Below are 21,417 nucleotides of genomic sequence, written 5' to 3'. Positions count from 1 at the left end.
TTTTATTTACAGAGACTTGGGTGTGCTATGGGTTCTTCAGTAGCCCCAGCATATTCTAATTGTTACATGTTTGACATAGAACAGGATTTATTCTTCTCTCATCAAGAAATATATACCAATGTAATCTGTTATATGCGGTATATAGATGATGTGTTTTTAATTTGGCAAGGTACTGAGGAAATGTTTAGACTATATATCAATCAACATAATGAGTCTGACTGCCCAGTTAAACTTACAGTTGAGATGAGTCAATCACAGATTCACTTTTTGGATGTGCAGATTACACTAACTCCAGAAGGATTGACTACATCTGTGTTTAACAAACCCACTGACCGCAACACCTTTTTACACATTAACAGCAATCACCCACGTGAACTTAAATTCGGTTTACCTTACTCGCAGATGATTAGGACTTGTAGAATTAACTCTGATCCAGATGAAGCGAGTAGGCAACTGGATATATTAATTCAGAAATTTGTTGAACGCGGTTACGAATTTAAGAGCTTATGTATGATCAAAGAGAAAGTCCTTAAAGTAGACAGATCCACCTTATTGCAGAAAAAACCCAAGAGGATATCATCTGACAAATTTCCATTTGTCAGTAGATTCAGTGATCTATCTCCTGAAATCAAAAAGGTCACTAAGAAAAGATGGCCAATTATACAAACTGATAAATCCCTTCATTTGGGACATCAGACAATTATGCCATGCTACACACGGGAGAAGAATCTTAGGGACCTCCTGGTTCGCACTGACATCAGCGACCCCAATAAAGCCACGCATTTTTTAGCTAATAAGAAATGCGTTGATATGCAACTATCTTGAATTCATCATTTTTTCCTGAGTGCCGCACCTGTTTGCTTGTATATATATATATATGTATATGTGTGTGTATATATATATATATATATATGTAACAAGTGTGAAACCCCGGCATTCACATAAATGCACCCTTGCAACATCTTAGTGCCGGAGTTCTGCACATGTTGCGCTTATATATATATATATATATATATATATATATATATTATATATATATATGTATATATATATATATAATGAGAACGGGCAGCACTCAAAAATAATATCAAGCGACAAGCAGGTATAGGTCGCTTGATATTATTTCTGAGTGCCGCCCGTTGTCATGCTATATTGGACCTTGTGCTATGGCGGTACCTAGGAGGGCGCCAGGCAAGTAATCGCTTAAATTGAGGAGTGCTGCCACAACCACAGGCTAATTATATTATATATATATATATATATATATATATATATATATATATATTAACGTTTTTGAAATGAATTACATTTGATATTAAAGTTTCTGGAACGTTATATATGTGTATGTATAATGTACGTACGTACACATATATAACATTTCAGAAACTTTAATTCCTTCATCAGAGTACAGTTACCTGTTTGTTACCTAGGGGTTTCATGTTCTGAGTTCCATACTTGTTGCCAGGGTTTTCACGCTCGTTGCCAGTGGTGTAACTCATTGCCAGGGGTGTGTAATGCTCGTTGCCAGGGATTTCTTGCGCTGGGTGTCATGCTCGTTGCCAGGAATTTTTATGCTCTCGGTGTCATACTCGTTGCCAGGGGTTTCATGGTCTGGGAGTCATGCTTGTTGCCAGTGGTGTGTAATGCTCATTGGCGCCAGCACTGCTATTACCTGCTCCCCCTCCTCCTGCCCATGGTACTCCATGCCCTGGGCAGAGTTTCATGAAATTAAGTGGTTGCATCGTGATGTCACAACGCAACTATTTTGTGAAACTTCGCCCGCTGAGCGGAGTTCTATGGGCGGGAGGAGGAGGAGCAGGTAATAGCAGTAAGCAGATGCTGCGGCGGGCACCCCGTGCAATTGCACGGCTCGTCCACCTATAGAAACGGCACTGCCTCCACCACCCCATCCTCTGTCCAGTCTCCATTCTCTGTCTGACCTCTATCCCACTTCATTCCCAGAGACATGACACAGTGATTCGATTATTATGTATGTTCGCACGGGTGTATGATTAGTTTGTGGGGAAGACTTTTGGGCCCCCCTGTCTTAAATGCCCCGGGCCCCCCACAGCCTTAATCCGCCTCTGGTAACAGGTTGTTGCTGTTTCAAGACATTTCATTCCTAGTGGCAGCGAAAAGGAGGGAATTTGCCCCTGCAGGTAAGAAAATGTTTGAATTAGGCCGTAAATTTGCATTGCTTTATGCAGCTAAATTACGGGTCTACCATGAGGGGTGACCGTATTTTCTGGACACTCCACTGGCCGCAAAGAACTTTATAGACTCTCTTTCTGATCCAGCTGTTTCCAATATGCAAGATAGTGACTGATAACATTTTGTTTCTTTTCCTACTACATCCCTTAGTCCATTTACATTCAGACTATATGTATGTATAACTTTTCTTGTTTTCTTACTATGTTGCTATCTAATATCTCTTGGGTCATCATTGTGGCCCGCAGACAACGGTGGTTGGTTTATGATTCACAATTTTATTTCTTGATAACTTACATTTTTAGGTTTTCCATGACAAGATCTATGGATCAATGTACTCTCAGTAAGTCTATTGATGTGGCACAATCCCCTGTTTTTTTCACTCCCATTATAGAATTTCAAACTTCACTTATGGGACACCGGATAATTTTTCTGGTTCTGATGCAGTTCAGAGGACTGCGCTACTTGGTTAAAATAATGTTTAAATTACTTTTCTGTGTTACTCATTTTATTGTTTTTACGAAAACTATTTTCTGTACAGGCTTGACACAATTTTTTAGTCTTTTACTACTGTTTCATGACCCGCTCACTGGGACGGGTTGGAAACTATCAATACTAATTTCTTCAACTGCGTCATGGCCTAGGAGGGGTATTGGTTAGATATGACTTTTACAGTTAATTCTTCAACTAGGGTGCAATCCTCATTGAAATTAGTTTCATAGAACGTTGAGGGACTAAACTCCCCGGTTAAGAGCCGTAAGATCTTAAATCATCTGAAACGTCTTAAACCAAATATCTCGTTCTTGCAGGAAAAGCATTGGGATATCAAAGATCTAATACACTTAGGGAATTATGGATAGGGGAATTTAAAGCATCCTTTTTTACTGCAAAATGCAGGGGTGTTCTAATTCTGTTTCGCAAAAAAACCTTCTATATCTCATAAAATATGTGTGGCCGGATCCAGAGGGTCATTTTATTTTCATAAAACTCTTAATATTCAGTTCTATGTATACTTTAGCTGCAGTGTACGCTCCTACGGGCCAATACAAAAAGTTTTTCACAATTGTATATTCAAAACTTCAATCTTGGGTAGAGGGTGAATTAATAATAGGTGGAGATTTTAATTGTGTCCAATCTAGAGAGTTGGATAGATCTTCAAGGGTTGGCCAGAATAGTGAAGGGTGTTATACTTCCCCTATGTCAATACTGACTGATTGTCTTCTACTATGTGTTAAATAAAGAACATGTTGATGACATAAATTTGTTCTGGCAGCAGCTAAGCTTGTGATCAGGGGGCAAATAATGGAATATGTGGCCAGGAAACGAACGAAATTGAATGCCACTATTTCAGATTATAGCAAACGGTTAGCGGCTGCTTATGATAATTTACTTTTACATGAGTTTGCGGATAATAGACAAACATATTTGGCTGCTAAGCAATTATATGACACATTGTGCACGGAGAAAGCCCAATTCACCAACGATGTCCAACGTAATAAATATTTTCGTGGCTGCAATAAATCTGGTAGGCTTCTGCCAAATTTAGTTCGTTCTCATACAACCCCATCTCGTATTTTACAATTTAATACTCCCTCGGGGTTATCTGTCACTGATCCTCAGGAGATTTCCCAGATGTTCCAGAAATATTATGAACACCTATATGCTGCTCCACCAGACCTTCCTTCTGAAGGCTCACATTTCCTTCAGCAGGCAGACATGCCGATACTTACAAAAGAGGAAAGAGAATTTTTAACTGCTTCTGTCACTGAATTAGAGCTGCCCCATTGTTAGCAAATCTTTGGTTAAGGGTAAATCGCCAGGCCCGGTTGGCTTTGGGGCTGAATACTATCAAATGGTCCATGACCAATTACTACCTTACCTTATATCTTTATTTAATTCCTTACTTTCAGGGAAGCCACCACCCCCAAGATTTACTGAAGCCAAGATAGTTGTCTTCCGAAAAACCTGGAAAAGATCCCACGAACGTGCAATCCTATAGACCGATATCCTTATTGAATCAGGATTTAAAGCTGTTCACTAAATTGATGTCATGCGGTAGGTGCTTACCGCCACGGGTCCCAGGATCCATCCTCTGCCAGTGTGGCCATCTGCGGCGCTCTGTGGCCGTACAGGGGATGCAGCTTTGTCGCCGGCGGGAGTGACGGCTTCCTGAGGCTGGAGGGAGGACCTAGTAGCCTGCAGCTTCTTGGCGTATCTGCAGTGCTGGGAGCGGCCATGTTGGAGACTAAGGGCATCACCAATGAGCTTGATGGGTGAGTGTCAGCCAATGCTGTTTTCCTGCTGCCTATAAATAGGCTGAGATTATTGCATTCTGTGCCAGTGCTTTGTTGTGGTTACTCTGTGCCTTAGCTCTGTGCTCCCGCAGTTTGTTGTGTGCATCTCTTGTTATTGGTATTGTCAGGCTCTCTGAGTTCTCGTCCGACTCTTGCTGCACCACGCTCACCAGCTCTCCAGTGCGCGGTCATGGGCAACTGCTCTCCCACCGGTGTCTTCAGATTCCCGAGGATTTTCACGGTGGTTCACAAGCTTCAGCCTGTGCTCTTCATCCACGTCTTTGCATCATCATGCAGCTTGTCTTAACAGTCCTTCATTCATGTCTTCGCATCATCCTGCAACCAGTCTTCACAGTTCTTCATTCACGTCTTTGCATCATCCAGCAACCCGTCTTCACAGTTCTCCATTCACATCTTCGCATCCTCCTGTAACCAGTCTTCACAGTTCTTAATTCACGTCTTCGCATCATCCAGCACCCAGTCTTCACAGTTCTTCATTCACGTCGTCGCATCATCCTGCAACCAGTCTTCACAGTTCTTCATTCACATCTTTACATCATCCAGCAACCAGTCTTCACAGTTCTTCATTCACATCTTCACATCATCCAGCTAACAATCTACACAGTTCTTCATCCTTGCCTTCACATCACTAAACAACTCAACTTCACAGTTCTTCAGTCACGTCTTTGTATCATCTAAAGCATATTCCTCACAATTCTTCAATCTCGTCCTCATATCATTCAGTGACTTCATTCTCTGCAGTTTCCCAATCCTGAAATAATTAGTCTAAGGGGTATATTCAATTGAAGTCGGATCCATTCTGACATGTATTTGACAACCCCTATTCAAATCTCATCTCAATTCGACTTTTTCAAGTCGAATTGAGATGAGTGTCAGACTGAGATGGTCGAAAAGGTTTTGGCCCAGTTTTCGACACAAGCATGTGGATCAGCAGCTATTCCGCCGATCCACGTGCTTTTCGACAAGTCAAATTCATCGACTTGTCGAAAATATTGAACAGGTCGAATCATGATTCGACCTTAAAAAGTCAAAAACTGCCGTCTTTTTGACAGACTGCAGTTTTCGACTTCAATTGAATATACCGCTAAGTCTTCCTAGAGTCTCCTTTTGATCTGTTATCCTTAATAAATATATGAAAAGGAATTATCTTTGTCCTCCTTGTTTCCAGCACTCAGGGGCATCTGCTCCTTCGGTTGGTCTGAGTCCAACGGACCCACAAAAACAGCCTGTTCTGACAGTAAGCACTGGCCACATGGATCCGACAGGAGACCAGGCCTCCGGAGGTGATGCTACAGCCAACATTCTCTCACGCCTGGTGATTCAGGAGTCCACTCAGTCACAAATTGTTCAATTCATGCAAACCATGTCAGACCGGTTAGAGGCTCTTTACGCGGCCATTAGGGCCCCACAGTCCCCGGCTCCGGTAGTCTTTTCCTCTGTAGTAGTTCCTCCGGCGACAGTCTCAACATTATGACTGCAGCTACCTCCACCTAGCAAGTTAGATGGCTCTACAAAACTTGTTAGGGGATTCCTTAATCAGTGCAAAATACAGTTTGAACTTCAGTCAGCCAATTTCCCATCGGCCCGCACAAAGAACGCATATATTATTTCTCTTCTCACTGGTCAAGCATTGGAGTGGGCATCTCCGCTTTGGGAGAGAAGGACCCAATCCTCTCCAATTATGGTGAATTTGTTTCTTCATTCAAGAAGATCTTCGACGAGCCGGCCTGCACCACCTCAGCGTCCCATGAGAACCTTTGTCTTCGGCAGGGCTCACGTCCTGTCAGTCAGTATGTGATCCAGTTCCATACTTTGCCTTCTGAATTGAATTGGAATGAGAAAGCCTTAATCACTGGATTTTGGAATGACCTTTCTGACAGGATTAAGGATGACTTGATGGTTTGGGATTTGCCCACAAAATTGGATGAACTGATTTCTATTTGTAACAAACTGGACTTCCGGTATAGGGAACGCTGTCCAGAGAAATCTAAGTTTGAACATCCAAGTCTTCATTTCAGGTTAAAACCTTGGCAAGATCCTTCCTCATCTCCACCTGCTCCAGAAATTGAAGAGTCAATATAAATTGGTCGCTCTCGGCTTTCGGAAGAAGAGCGTTCTCTTCGCTGTCAGGGGAACCGCTGTATGTATTGCAGCTCTTCAGATCACTTTGCGAAGTCTTGTAAACTCCGGGTGGAAAACTCCTGCTCCTAGCTCACTCCAGAGAGGTTAAGCTAGGAGTTACTTTAGAGTCACGTACTGGAAAGGAGCCAACTTTGCCCATTTATTTGGAAGTTCCATCTTCCAAATGTCTCAGCTTTATTAGACTCTGGAGCAGCTGGGAACTTCATTTCTTCCGCCATTGTCCAGCAATTTAAGATTCGGATTGTGCCCTTGGAACAGGCAATTTCCGTTACGGCGGTGGATGGGAGTCAAATCCCTCAAGGCATAATCACCTTTCAAACTACTTATCTTAGACTGAAAGTGGGTGTATTACACTCCGAATATATCTCCTTTCTCGTGATTCCCAAAGCCTCTCATGATGTGATTCTCGGATTACCTTGGTTACAAAAACATAATCCAAAACTCTGTTGGTGAACTATGGAAATCCAATCCTGGGGAGGATCTTGCACCAATGCTTGTTTGGCCTCAGATAAACCTCTTTGTTCAGTTCATGTCTCCAAATTACCCACAGTTTATTAGTCTTCTCTATAAATGCTTGGTGGTATACTTAGATGATATCCTAATATTCTCCAAAGATCTGGAGTCCCATCATCTCCAAGTCAAGGAAGGGTTAACTCGTCTGAGAGAAGAATCAATGATACTGTAAATTGGAGAAATGTAACTTCGAGGTAGCATCCATTCCATTTTTGGGTTTCATCATTTCCGAATCAGAGCTACGGATGGATCCTGCCAAAGTTCAAGCTATTCATGACTGGTCAGCTCCTAGGACTCTCAAAGGAATTCAAAGCTTCCTAGGCTTCACCAATTTCTACAGGAAATTTATTAAGAGTTATTCCACCTTGCTTGCCCCCATCTCGGCCTTAATGCGTAAAGGAGCGGATCCCTCGAATTGGACTCCTGAAGCTGCTAAATCCTTCCTCAGTTTGAAACAAGCCTTCATGTCTGCTTCCATTCTTCATCAACCTGACCTTAATCGTCCATTTTCTCATGGTGGTGGATGCTTCTATAGAGGCAGTTGGGGCTGTTTTATCCAAAGTTTACAAGGACAAAAAGGTCCATCCATGCGGCTATTATTCTGGAAGATTCCTACCTGCCAAACGAAACTACACCATCAGGGAGCAGGAATTACTTGCCATTAAGTTAGCATTCGAAGAATGAAGATAACTTTTAGACGGAGCTCAACATCCCATCACAGTATACATTGATCATAAAAATCTTCTTTATATTCAAACAGCTAAATGTCTTAATCCGTGGAAAGCAAGATGGGATCTCTTTTTCACCCGGTTTAACTTCAAGCTCACTTATCACCCAGGATCCCTGAATAAGAAAGCTGAAGCTCTCTCCGGGTCTTTCAATTCTTCTGAGTCCAATGATCTGAAAAGTGAACAAGCTATTGTAAGTCAAACATCTTTCTTAACAACTCAGATGTCTTCAGTTCCTGTACCCCCGCCTGGAAAAGCATTTGTTGCCACAAATCTCCACAAATAGCTATTAACTTGGGCTCATACTTCATCTTTTATGTGTCACCCTGGGGTTCGCAACACTCTTGAATTCATTCAATGGTCCTACTGGCGGCCATGTCTTAGAACTGCCATTCAAGAATTTATAGCCGCTGGTCCTAAATGCGCCCAACACAAAAATCCCAAGGGCCCACCACCTGGTCTGCTACATCCGTTATCCATACCCGAAAAGCCCTGGAGCCATATCTTGATGGATTTTATAACTGAGTTACCCCCGTTGAAGGGACAAAATACCTTCTGGGTAGTGGTGGATAGATTTTTAAAAATGGCACCTTTCATTTCCCTAAAAGGTCTTCCCTCGGCCCCAGTACTTGCCAAATTATTCATCTCTGAGATCTTCAAGATGCATGGTCTTTCTTCAGAAATTGTTTGGGATCGGGGCACGCAATTTGTGGCCAAATTCTAGAAAGCACTTTGCTGTTTACTAAGCATCAAACTGAATTATTCTTCAGCATATCATCCCCAGTCAGATGGACAAACAGAAAGCGTAAATCAAAATCTTGAAAAGTTCCTTCATTAATATACTTCCTCTTCACAAGATGATTAGTCGGACTATCTTCGCTAGCAGAATTCGCTCATAATAATCTCTTTTATTCATCTTCTGAATCCACGCCGTTCTATGTCAACTATGGTTTCCATCCGCGAGTACCAGAATTTCAACCTCTTCCAACTCAGGAAGTGCCAGCAGCTGACTTAGTTCTCAAGCAACTGTCTAAGATTTGGACTCAAGTACACAAGTCTTTAGTTAAAACTTCCATACGTTATAAATCCTTCGCTGATAGAAGACGAAAGGCAGTGCCCAGTTACAAGGTGGGGTATCAAGTCTGGATATCTACTTGCAATCTCAAGTTCAAAGTACCCTCCATGAAATTTGCACTCAGGTACATTGGTCCTTTTCCTATAGAAAGAGTGCCTAATCCTGTGTCTTATAAAGTCAAACTGCCGTCTTCCTTCAAGATACCTAATGCCTTTCACATATCACTTCTGAAGCCCTTGATTCTCAACAAGTTTCGTACAGCCTTGCCCAAGCCTCCTAAAGTTTGCAATTTACAATATGAAGAATTTGAGGTTAGAGAAATTCTAGTCTGTCATAATCATTTTGGATGTCTTCAATATCTTCTCGACTGGAAAGGGTATGGACCCGAGGAGAGGTCTTGGGTTTTCGCTGAGGATGTCCATGCTCCAAGGATAATTCTGAACTTTTACTCCAAAAATCCTAACCAAGCTCAAAGGTGTTCGGAGACCACCCTCAGAGGCAGGGGTACTGTCACGCGTCGGGTGCTTACCGCCGCTGGTCCCGGGACCTGTCTTCTGCCGATGTGCATGTCTGCAGTGTTCTCTGGACGCACGGGGATGCAGCTGGGTCAGCGGCAGGAGTGACGGCTTCCTGAGGCTGTAGGGAGGACCTAGTAACATGCAGCTTCCCGGCGTGTCTGCAGTGTAGGGAGTGGCCATGTTGGAGACGAAGGGAAGCACCAATGAGCGTGATGCGTGACTGTCAGCCAATCCTGTTTTCCTGCTGCCTATAAATAGGCTGGGATTACTGCATTCTGTACCAGTGCTTTGTTGTGATTACTCTCTGCCTTAGCTCTGTGCTCTAGCAGTTTGTTCTGTGCGTTTCTTGTAATTGGTACCGTCCGGCTCTCCGAGTTCTCAGCCGACTCTTGCTGCACAATGCTTGCCAGCTCTCCAATGCGCGTCACGGTCAACTGCTCTCCCACCGATGCCTTCGGATTCTGCAGGATTCTCGCGGTGGTTCGCCAGCTTCGGCCTGTGCCCTTCATCCACGTCTTTGCATCATCCTGCAGCCCATCTTCACAGTCCTTCATTCTCGTCTTTTCATCATCCAGCACCCAGTCTTCACAGTTCTTAATTCACGTCTTCGCATCATCCAGCAACCAGTCTTCACAGTTCTTCATTCACGTCTTCACATCATTCAGCACCCAGTTTTCACAGTTCTGCATTCATGTCTTCACATCATCCGGCTAACAATATTCACAGTTCTTCAGCCTTGCCTTTGCATCACTCAACAACTCAACTTCAGTTCTTCAGTCACATCTTTGTATCATCTAAAGCATATTTCTCACAGTTCTTCAATCTCGGCCTCGTATCATTCAGTGACACTTCAATAGATTGTTTCTATCTGACAAATTTGAATAAATTTGTGTTTCCAACCCCTCTCACCCCTTACAGATAGTGACATCAAGAAAGTTTACACTAGATGGATTTATATTAGCTGTGAACTAAATTGGGTGCTTGTACTCATTATGTTTATCAAAAACAGCTTTTAACATATCTGGAGAACCAGATTAAAGAATCAGCAAATCATCAATGTACCTTAAATATAAAACAATGTTTTGAGAAATATAATCATCCTTGAAAAAAATATCATGTTCAACCAAAAACACAAAGTTGTTTCTTTTCAACGTCAATTCTAGTAACTGCAGAAAGAACTCAATGCAAGGACCCTAATATGCTACGTTTTACAAAAATATTTTTATTAACTGCCAAAACACCCTGGTCATGAAGGATACTAGTGAATAATTTAGAAACATCGACTGTACACAACACCACATCAGGGGACAATGGTGGTAGGGATTTCAGTGAATTGAGCAAGGAATTAGTATCTTTAAGGAAAGATGGTTCCCTCTGAATATACACCTGTAAAAAATAATCTAAATAGATTGCAATAGGTTGGCACAATGACCACCTGGCAGCAATGATTGGTCTGCCAGGGGGTTTGACCAAAGATTTGTGGATCTTTGGCAGTGTATGTAATGCCGGTGCAATTGGAAAATCCACAGTAAGAGCTTTTTTTAACTTCAGAGGAAATAATGCCATCGCGAACTCCCTTATCTAATATCAAGTTCAGTTCTTATTTTAACTTTAAACCAGGATCACCAGGTACTAAACGATAAGTTTGATGATCAGATAATTGGTGATAAATGTCACCACGATAGTCACTTTTATTTAGAATGGTGATAGAACCACCCTTGTCTGATGGACGTAGAACAATATCTTCGTAGCGCAGCAAATTTTTTATTGCTTGATGATTTGAAAATTGTTATCTGTCCTGGGGGAATTATGTGTATAAGCAGCACCGCTACCTGAGGGCATTATGTGTATAAGCAGCACTGCTACCTGGGGGGATTATGTGTATATGCAGCATCGCTACCTGGGGGCATTATGTATATAAGCAGCACCGCAACCTGGTGCAAGGGGCATAATATGGTGTTGCTCCATATGTGCACAGGATTATATATATTTATTTATTGAGGGGGGGTGGCACAATTTCAAATGGCAGCCCTGGCCTTGGTGCAAAATTTTGGCCTCAACTGGATGAAATCAATATTGTGAGGTGGTCAAAGTTGAATGGAAATAACTGGAAATTAATGTTATTGAGGTTAATAATACCATAGGAACAAAAACAGGCCCCAAAGTGTGTGATTTTAGCTGTTTTTATGATTTTTGTTTTATTACTTACTTGTGACTAACATCAGAAATGGAATATAACGTTACTCACCATTGGTAATATGTCATTCAGATCTTACACGGATGCCAGAAATATCCATTCCTGAGAAGATCATTTCGGGTCAGGAGGTGACACTCACTTGTTCCTTTCCTGTGGATTGCCCTGGAACAATTCTCATTTTCCAGTGGTCAAGGAGTGATCAGGATGGAATTTGGAAAAACTCATCAACTGTAACCTTTACCCTATGTCAGAATAATCACAACATATCTGTAACCTGTAAGGTAATTCTACCTGCGGTGATGGCTTCTACCAAGAGAACTATAAACCTAGATGTTTACAGTAAGTATATACATTTTCTCACATAATGTACAACTTTTTTTACGTTTGAACTTGAAAAGAAAAAAAACACAGACAATGATGACTTTATACTGTTGGGACCCGCATTGCAAGTTACAGATAATTGTCCGTTGTTTCCATTGGTCATATCATGGCAACATCCAGTCTAGGAACACTAATAGTGGGAATGACCAGAAATTACCTTCCATTCGCAGCGTAGCCCCCAATGGTGCAAGATCAGCTACTGTACAGATTGAGCCATCTTTATCGTGGCCTTTAATAAGATTATCTGAGCCGGGTCAATCAGAACTAATCCCCTGCTGTATTGTTCTTTGTGTTTAATTGCAGCTGAGAACAACAGGTGAAGGGATTATCTAAATAAACCATGGTGTGCCTAGGCGCAGCAAACTAGCCAAGATAAATGTGGACTCATCTGTATGTCTGTTTTTATTTTTACCAAGTTCATGGATGTCTACATGAACCAAAGAGAACCATCCCAAAGCATTTAAGTGAGGAATATGGGTGTATGTTCTGTTTTTATAATATGAAGGACTTTTTTATTTTGTGGAGAAAACCCAATCAGCCGAGGAGGCTGACGCCCGAATGTATTCAATAAAACAGCATTTTCTTTGTGTGGTAAGCACTAGATTAAGAGGCACCAACCCATAGATTCCCATTAATAGTGTGCCAGTAAATGTAAATATTTATCTATTATTCAGTTGTTATTATTAATCCAATGGCTCTGCGGTGTTGGGAATAGCCATAGCGCCATCAGCATGGGTTTCCAGTGGGGGTGGCCCAAATATATATTTATTTTATCTGTACCCACCTAGGGATTACATTCTCATGCTTACTGGCCTACGGATGGTTGGCACTATGGCAAAAGACTCAACGTTCTGTCTCCAGTCGGCTTGTGAAGACCTGTACTGGTTAGTGGACATTTTGGGGGGAGCTATACCATATCGCCCCTTCTCCCCAAATTTCCAATCTAGACTTTCAGTCTTAGTGCTGGTTGCTGTTTTGTCTAGGTTGGGACCCCACAACACTTTGTTATGTTTTGTGTACAGATGTGTCCTCTTATAGTGTTTGTCACTGCTATGCGTACACATTGCTGTACTGCTGTGCCACGGGAGGCTGTGATCATTCGTGCCCGCGGGTCTCCCTTGCATAGTGAATGGATCATGGATGGGAACATAAGCACGCACCCGCAAATCGTGGGAGATTTGACACATCTGTAAATGCGTATAATGTCTGTATTGCTGAAGGAAGATGCTCATTAAGGGGGTCATTCGGACCTGAACACTCGTGGCATTCTTCACAGTGCAGCGTTCAGGTCAGTGCGCAGTGCGCCAGCGCATGGCTGACAGCCGACGGCTGTCGTTGATTAGCGATCGCCTCTGCCTGATTGACAGGCAGAGGCAGTCGTTGGGCGGGAGGGGGCGGCACGGCAACATTTGGCCGCCATTTTAGGGGCACGTCCGGCCAACGCAGGTGTGGCCGAACCATGCGGGGGGCGGGCCGCAGTGGCTGCGTGATGTCACACGCATCCGCTGCGACCCAGGGCAGCGACGAGTAACTCCTGGCCAGCCGCAGGAGCAGCGCTGGCCGGGAGTTACTCTTAGAGTACAAAAGCATCGTCGCTGGGCGATGCTTTTATACTTGTGCGGGGAGGGGGGCGGCCTGACATGCGGGACGGACTAGCCCTGTGCTGGGCGTCACCCCCGCATGTCAGTGTAAGTGATCGTAGCTGTGCACATATACTATCAGGTCGGAATGACCCCCTAAGTATTGTGCCTTCGTGCTATGGTTTGGTTGCTTTTTGCAGCTTGGGTTGTAGAATTTCAGTTGTGTTTTTTTTGTTGTGTAATAAGCTGTAATTGGACAAGGGAAACACTTTTTTGTCTATGAAATTCCATAGTTTTTTTTTTAAAGTTACAGATTTAGAAATACAGAAAGGAACATACAGTACTCTATACCAGCTTTTCTCATCCACCCCCCACTCCCTACTTGATAGCTATTGTCTTTACATGCCATACCTGCCCACAAGCATTTCCGTCACATATCTCCAGCTAAATTGATTTTCCCTGATATGACTCCCTGCCTACAAGCTTTCCTATCACATGCCAACACCTGCTCACCTGCTTATCTATCTTTTCTCACACATGGCATTCCTTTCAGCCCGGGACCTCATTTGCTTCACCATCTAGCCCACTGTAGCACCAAGCCATGGCGAGAGACTCATTCTGAAATACTTGTTGATAATTCCTGATGCACTGTGCCACTTTATGTAATCTGGTATTGTAGTGATGTGTTTATGAGATTGTGCACATTTATAGATGTAAAATACATTATTATACCAATATATATGTCCTCCGATTAGAGGCGTTTCAACAGAGGAGGGGGCCTGTGTGCACTTCCGGGTGGACCCCTTTCTCTGTACGGCGCTGTAGACTCTGACAGAGTTTTTTAGCCTGATCGCTGCACAGCGAACAAATGCAGCTAGCGATTAACTCGGAATGACCCCCAGGGAGGGAGAGATCATAGACAGCCTCCCTCCCCAGCCCAGCTGTCTCCTCCAGGGCCATTTTAACATTAGTGTAGCCTCTGGGCAAAGCAATGCACTGGGGCCCTTACCCATCCTCCAGTGGTAAGGCTGCGGGGTGCTATCAGCGGCAGCTTTGATGTTCCGTGGACGGTAGGGGGTGTTCTACCTTCCACTCAGCATGTATGACCTGGAGCAGTTATTTCTGCTAATTATTCCTTTACTGCACAGATGGTGGGAGATGGGGCGGGAGGGAGAACACTAAACTGTAGAAGGGGACATTGGGCTGAATGAAGGGGTCCTGGTACATGACTTCTAGGGTGGTAGGGGGTGTTTAATATGCAGGGGAGAGGTGGATAGTGGAGTGTACTTAATATTCATCATTTTCCAGTGAGAGGGCAGCTTGCTTGACTGCAGATATCTCCAGTTCCTGGAAATAGCTTTCTTAGCTTTCAATGGGTTAAAAAGCTAGAGAGTCCCAACTTTCAGGAGGTATGAGGGACTTGGGGATCAGAGTTCAGGATCCATCGATGAAAAAATAAAACTGCATATTAGGCGGGTGGAGCTGGAGCAGGGACCAGCTGCTGGAAGGCTGATATCTCATGTTCTGGGCATAGTAGAGACAAGTTTCCAGTGTCCACCGAAAGAGGAGAGTCCCAACTTTTGGACAAACTCTATGTCAGACAGAACACAAGAAATCTGGCTGGGAAGAGCAATTAAAAGGATTGGATGGGGACCACTGCTTTGAAGTCGGATATCTCTGATTCTCGAAGGCCAATTTTCTAAAATCTGGTACCCCTGGAAAAAGGGGACCCTCAGCTATCAGCCTAGGGCCCATATTCTCTTGGGGCCTTTGGGCAACTGCCCATTAAGCCCATATGAAAATATGGCCCTGGTCTCCTCTCTCTATGCATGGCGCAAAGCTGAGCGTGACTACATCTGTACTAACAGCGGAAAAGTGTTGCCTAGTGCTGGACAGGAGTGGGGTCATATGGACATAGGTGGCAGAGTATAACAGGAGCAGCCCGCCACTGCAGCGTACAGTCAGGTGTTCCCACCATGCTGGTCTCACCTCTACCCCTGGGGCCCTTGTGTCCCGAGAGGCAGCCATGCTGCAAATATGAGCAGTAGGCTGGCTTATGAGCTGTAGGTTGGCTTGGGGGGAGGATTGGGGGTGATGCCAACCAGGGAGCCGAAAAGTATAGAGGTGGTGAGCAGCGGCTGGCATCATGGCAGGAAACAGAAGGGGCCGGGAGCTGTGAGAGAGTGGCATCAGTAAAGAAGCCGTATCTAGGTAGCACTGAAAGGAGGTAGTGATGACAGCCAGCAGCAACGGGGCACCCTGTCATTGAGGACGGACAGTGAAGGAGACCAGCTGAGTGACAAGAATGTGCCTCCTGTGTCCACCATTAGAAATGCATGAGCGCAGCCCGGGGAAGTGGCCTGATTGGCAGAGAGCTAGAAGGCAGCTTCCGTGGGTGAGAATAAAACACTGCACCCTGCGCTAAACTTTTACAGGGGCTGGGATATTGCGTGCTCCAGCTTATTATACTCAGTATACTGTAGCCTGTTAAACTGTATCGGAATCCCAGCATTAGCAGTGAAATTACAGAATTTTGAGGTTTAATGTCTGGACTATTCTGAAAACACAGAGCCTAGTGTCACATTTAACCTAATTGCATTTAGGTTTTTCAATACCTTGAATATTTTCAGGCTAATCAGGGACAGGATTTGCTTCTGTTTGTCCACATATTTTATGACTGGCAGCCACTAGCACTGGTTTTGCCTGTTACATAGACCATAATTAATTTGAAATGGTCCTGGACCACCAATCCGAGGCAAGTGCCCTAAGTCACCCAAGGGTACCTAGGCACAAAGTTTGAGAACCAGTTGGATAACCTAATTTTACCACCCTTATTGAGCTGTAGCTAAGCTCTAAAGGAACTAAACGCATCAGAATGGAACTAGTATAAAAGGTCAGCATTGAGAACTATGAATAGTAGTCTATTAAAGGCCTTTTATTTCCAAGTTGACAATGCTAAATTCCTTTGTCGTATAACCAACCCTTTATGAAGTCTAAGAACACTGTACGCTGTTTACTTAAGAAGTATCGTATGGGTACGCTAGTTGCGTAACGATCGCTCAGCCGTAGGCGAGACGCTCAAGCGTCACGTTCGCTCACGGCCCAGAGATCACAGGACAGAATGATTCGCTATGGCGTAGCGGTTCGCTCGAGACCACGAGGAGATCACCAGCGGCGCAGACGCTCACAACGCTATACTTTTATGTCTAAACCCTATACCAATGAAATACACAGAATACCTTAATGTGTATAAAGGGTGTAAGTGCAACCTTGTGTAACCTGACTAACTACAAAGCTGCTTGAGCGTCACCGACGCTCAAGTGAACACATTACACTATAGGAAATACACAGATACTGGTTTAGGGTCCAAAGCCTATTAACTGTATTATATCTAATATACTTGTAAAAGAGAATCACAGTACAAATGATACACTACAATATAACAGAGACTACCTAACCAGATAACTACACAAGAAATACAATACAATACAATTACTATTTATGGGAAAATGGAAGGGGAAGAGAAGAAGAGAGAGATAGAGAGAAATGGCTCATGATAACATTAAATAATAGACAACATGGTTGCAGATAATACTACACATGTGAGAGACAATCGCTGCGCAGTTAGTCAATGCTGAATACAGCATGGGATGGAAGCTAGACTCCATTTTGAGAAAACTCCCATAATTCCAAAGACTGCACCACATGCCTGAAAGGGGGAGGGGAAGACATCCAGCAGCAGCCATTTTAGATTTGCAGGTCCAAACACATGGCACTCTATACTACACCACAATCACATAGCAGAAAACACAAGACTCCATTTTCTTCCAAAATGTCCAAGCCTCAAAACAATGCATATGTTCTGATTTTACAATTCCAAACCATCTAAAACACCTTTCACAATGTAATCCAACTTCCTAGAACCATCTCATAATTTCACATCCCAAACAACTTCAGTATCTCAATAACCAGAGCATATTCATCACAAGACCAGATCACAATGTAATTAACACAAACGTAACTGCATGGTGGTATTTATGATTAACAGGATATATAGTATAACTAACCAGCACAATCTATTTTAAATCTCCATAGACAAACAAATACCACAAATACTATGCTACAGATTGTATACTGTTCCAATTCATCACGGACTTCACAGAGTATCCACAAACACCCAACAATCACACAACCAAGTTACAATATCCTATTTAAACCAGAAAGCAATCTGTCTGTTTCCTTATCTAGCCATGTGAGGTTCAATACTTAGCCTTTAGTTTGGAGGATGTCCTGGGGATTTAGCCGCCATGCTGCTGGGTGCCAGGTAGCTGTGTGTGTGTGTGTGAGTGTAGCTACATTACATCTGTTCTCTGAGGCCACACCTGACCACTACCTTCCTGTTTGACCAGTACCTGGGGGAGGGGTCTTTCTTTCTCCTTTGTATTGAGTCACTATTCTCTTTGTATATGCTAATCAGGTTCAGCCCTGAAAACTTAGTAAAAGGTTGTCTTGAGCATCCATTGTTCTAACAATATGATCTTAGCTTTTATACATATAATCATATCTATCTGCTGCAATGTCCCACAACAACACAACAGGCCTCAAACTAACCCACACCTCATTCTGCTTGCTTCAATACCAAACATGATGTGTTTATCTGGTTCGGTTCGAATGATACACATCCATGACATTAATTCATCAGCCAATTCTAAATATCCATGATGTCTGGTGTTTGCTGTGCTCGCTGCGCATATTTGCAAGTATAGTGGCTTATATGTGTGCAGTTTATATGGTCTCTCTATGTAATATTTTTGACTTTGACAGTCCACCCTTTGGCAGTCACCAATAACTGCCACTTCCTAAAACATTTCAAAAGGAGAAAAATATATGTCAGGGGTTAATACATTTCCATGGTTGGGTAAGGGAGGAGAGGGGAGAAGGTGTGAAGAGGGTATGACCTAGTGAGAAAGCAGAAGCATGTGTGTATGAATCCATGTTTGGGGGGGTCATGTATCATCGTGCCGTACGTGTTGTACATCAAGCTTCGAGGTATTGCGAAGTATACATTTGAATTCCTTCTTATCCCGTACTAAGGGTCTGTGGATGGGCTGTCAAACTTTACCGAGCTCATTTCGGCTGTGGTTGTAACAAAATGGGGGAGCACATTTTAGTTGATGATACATGAATGGGGGAGGTATGTGGTTGCTGATATCTGTGCCTGTATTCCCTATCGCCTATGTGTGTCATTACCTGAGGGTTGTAGAGATGAAGATAAAGAACACTTATGGAAAATGCAATGATATTCTATGTCAGGGAAATGTACATCTGTTGTTGAAGTTTTGTTCGGTATCTGTTGAGAGTCGTCTTCTTTGCGCTGTATTGCTCCTTGGGCATGAGCAAATAGCTTTGTCAGTGCCATCAGATTTACAAAAATGTTGGGCTAGCGTGAGTTTAAAAATACTAGGGAAACTGGGGATCCATGGCAAAGTTCATCAAGTGTCCATATCATAGGTTGTCAAAACTTCATCTTTGGTGCTTGTCTGTTGTCTGTATAGCGTCTCGTCAACTTCCTCGTCCAAGGGGGTCTTTGTATCTTGGAGAAAAGCAGAAAAACAGGTGAAAGAAACGGACCGTATAATCGCATTTTCATCACATCCTGGTTTCTATCATTGGGTCATAAATCAAATCCAGGTTAATTACGGTTTCCTCACTCCTCAAGCTCATCACTTTTGTACTTTGTTTGCACCTCATTAAAGCCTGCCCGCAACAAATTGGCGAGTGCGGAAATGTATCTATAATTCATCACTCCTCGAGCGGTGCGAGTGAAATCTAACGCTACCAGAACCTGAATCCCGGTGGATTCATGAATAAGATCAGAGGCCGGATGCTCTAACCTTTCTGACAGTTGTCTTTTAACTCGGTGCTCGTAATGAGTGTGAGTATAAGGAGCTTGGGCACCACGGTATATGTCCTTCACTTTGTCATGTGTAACAGTCATCACTTCAGGCAATACTTTTCCAATATAACACAATCCTTCAGAGTTTGGGGCAAGCCACTTGTACGCCTTTCTCCCGCATATGAAATATGCGTCATCGGGGAGAACATAAGGGACGGAGAAGGACATGACCATGTTACAAACCTTCCAGGTGAAATCTCCTGACCCTAATTCTTCCATCTGCTTAATGCACGTATCAGTTTGTACGATATGTGCACAGTATCCTGGTGATACCTCTCCAACTCTAGTAATCCTATTTCCTAAGGTATATCGATACCGGAAAGATTTTCCTCTACTGGCTATGTGGCGTACAAGCTCTGTATCTGTAGGCATTCTATCTGCTCTGTGTGAAAAGGTCATGGTAAGGTTGCTCCATGACACTTCCCAATTTCCCGGCTTACGGGGATTGGAGATATTAAAACATAAGAGGGACCTATCCACATGGTATTGGTGGAGCTTCAAACTAGGAGGGCTGGAGATGTTAAACCTCCGATCCACCGGTCTCCCACCACTTAGCTCAAGTACCTCCCCTAACGTTAAAGGAAATGGTACTAGCCCTGATTTGCTATGACCCTGAGGTACTTGAGAGCATACCCAACAATCTGTTTTATTTAACACGTTACCCACTAAGGAGTGATGGTCACTCAATGGATGCTGGTCCATATGGATATTAAGACTGGATTGGCATTTCTTTATGCATCCATCTTCAACCATTGTCACAGAGCCTACAGATACAGTTTTTCTTTTTGAACTAACAATCCTTCAAAGAAAATGTTTACAGATAACATGGTTGTTAGATCGTGCCCGGTACTCGCCTTTGCTTGGTGATTGGGTTGCTATTGGAAATTTACACCTCCGTCTCAGTCATCAGGACCTTTCTGGATCCTTTCTCGACCTCACTGGTACTCTCACCGAAACAGACTGCTCTGGTCAACATCATGGTTAACGGGAAAATCCATATCACAGTCTCTTGGGGCAAGTCCATCTTACAGGAGGAGAAAAGAAGAAATTTGTAAAGGGGGTATAAGAAAACAGTTTGAGGGGGAGAGAACTTGTTACGATAATAAGTTCTCTCGTCTTGTTGTTCTTCTTGTTCTGCTGTCCTCTCAAAGGTGCTGTCTCTCAGTCTTCCAAACGAACATTCTGGTGATGCAATATTCCTTCCTAACCGGCGATCTTTCTGTAAGGAGAAAAAAAATCTGGCATTACCATTGGTCCAACTGAGGGGTGACATACCATCTTTAAACCATGGAAACATGAGTGGGAAGAGAGAGACAACAAAAAACAAAAGAGATAGAGAACAATTCATGTGCATATATACATTACATAACTCGACAATAACCACCAATAAGAAAAGAGAAACAAAGCATTTTTAAACATTGTCAACATTAAGAAAACATTGTTAGCATTAGAAAAACATTGTCAGACTTATTAGGCTGTCATATCTATGTGTCTACTGGTCTCCTTGAGCAGTCCCTCCCCACCAGCACCTGCATTACTCCACTGTCTGTATCTGGCCAGAAATACATTGTGGCGGAGGTCATGCTGGGGTTTGGTAGACTTCTGCAAGGACCAAGTGGGTATGCAATGTGTGAATTCTTACCAATACTCGTCAGAGATGGGGATAGAGAGAGAGAGAGAAAAAAAAACATTTCACTGATACATTTACAACGTTTCACCTGGTCATTCCTGTGTCTTTCAGTGAATGACCTCCCAATTTATTAACCGTTACCTCAGGCTTACCATCAGTCGTATGATCACCTTT

At 43.1% G+C, this 21,417-nt stretch overlaps 1 protein-coding gene across 3 annotated transcripts in view; it reads left to right on the top strand.

Annotated features, from left to right (window-relative positions):
* LOC134965923 (sialic acid-binding Ig-like lectin 13) overlaps positions 1-21,417 on the top strand; it is a 208,531-nt gene that overhangs the window by 132,750 nt on the left and 54,364 nt on the right. For 2 of the 3 annotated variants that reach the window (XM_063942325.1, XM_063942326.1), the window contains exon 3: positions 11,769-12,035. The exons of the other annotated variant lie outside the window; for it this stretch is intronic. In XM_063942325.1, coding sequence (XP_063798395.1) covers positions 11,769-12,035 — 267 coding nt within the window. The remainder of the gene's footprint in view (positions 1-11,768; positions 12,036-21,417) is intronic. 3 annotated transcript variants of the gene reach the window in all.

The sequence above is a fragment of the Pseudophryne corroboree genome, chromosome 10, assembly GCF_028390025.1.
Source record: "Pseudophryne corroboree isolate aPseCor3 chromosome 10, aPseCor3.hap2, whole genome shotgun sequence".
In the NCBI taxonomy this organism is placed as follows: Eukaryota; Metazoa; Chordata; class Amphibia; order Anura; family Myobatrachidae; genus Pseudophryne; species Pseudophryne corroboree.
This window is presented reverse-complemented; position numbering and strand designations above follow the sequence as displayed.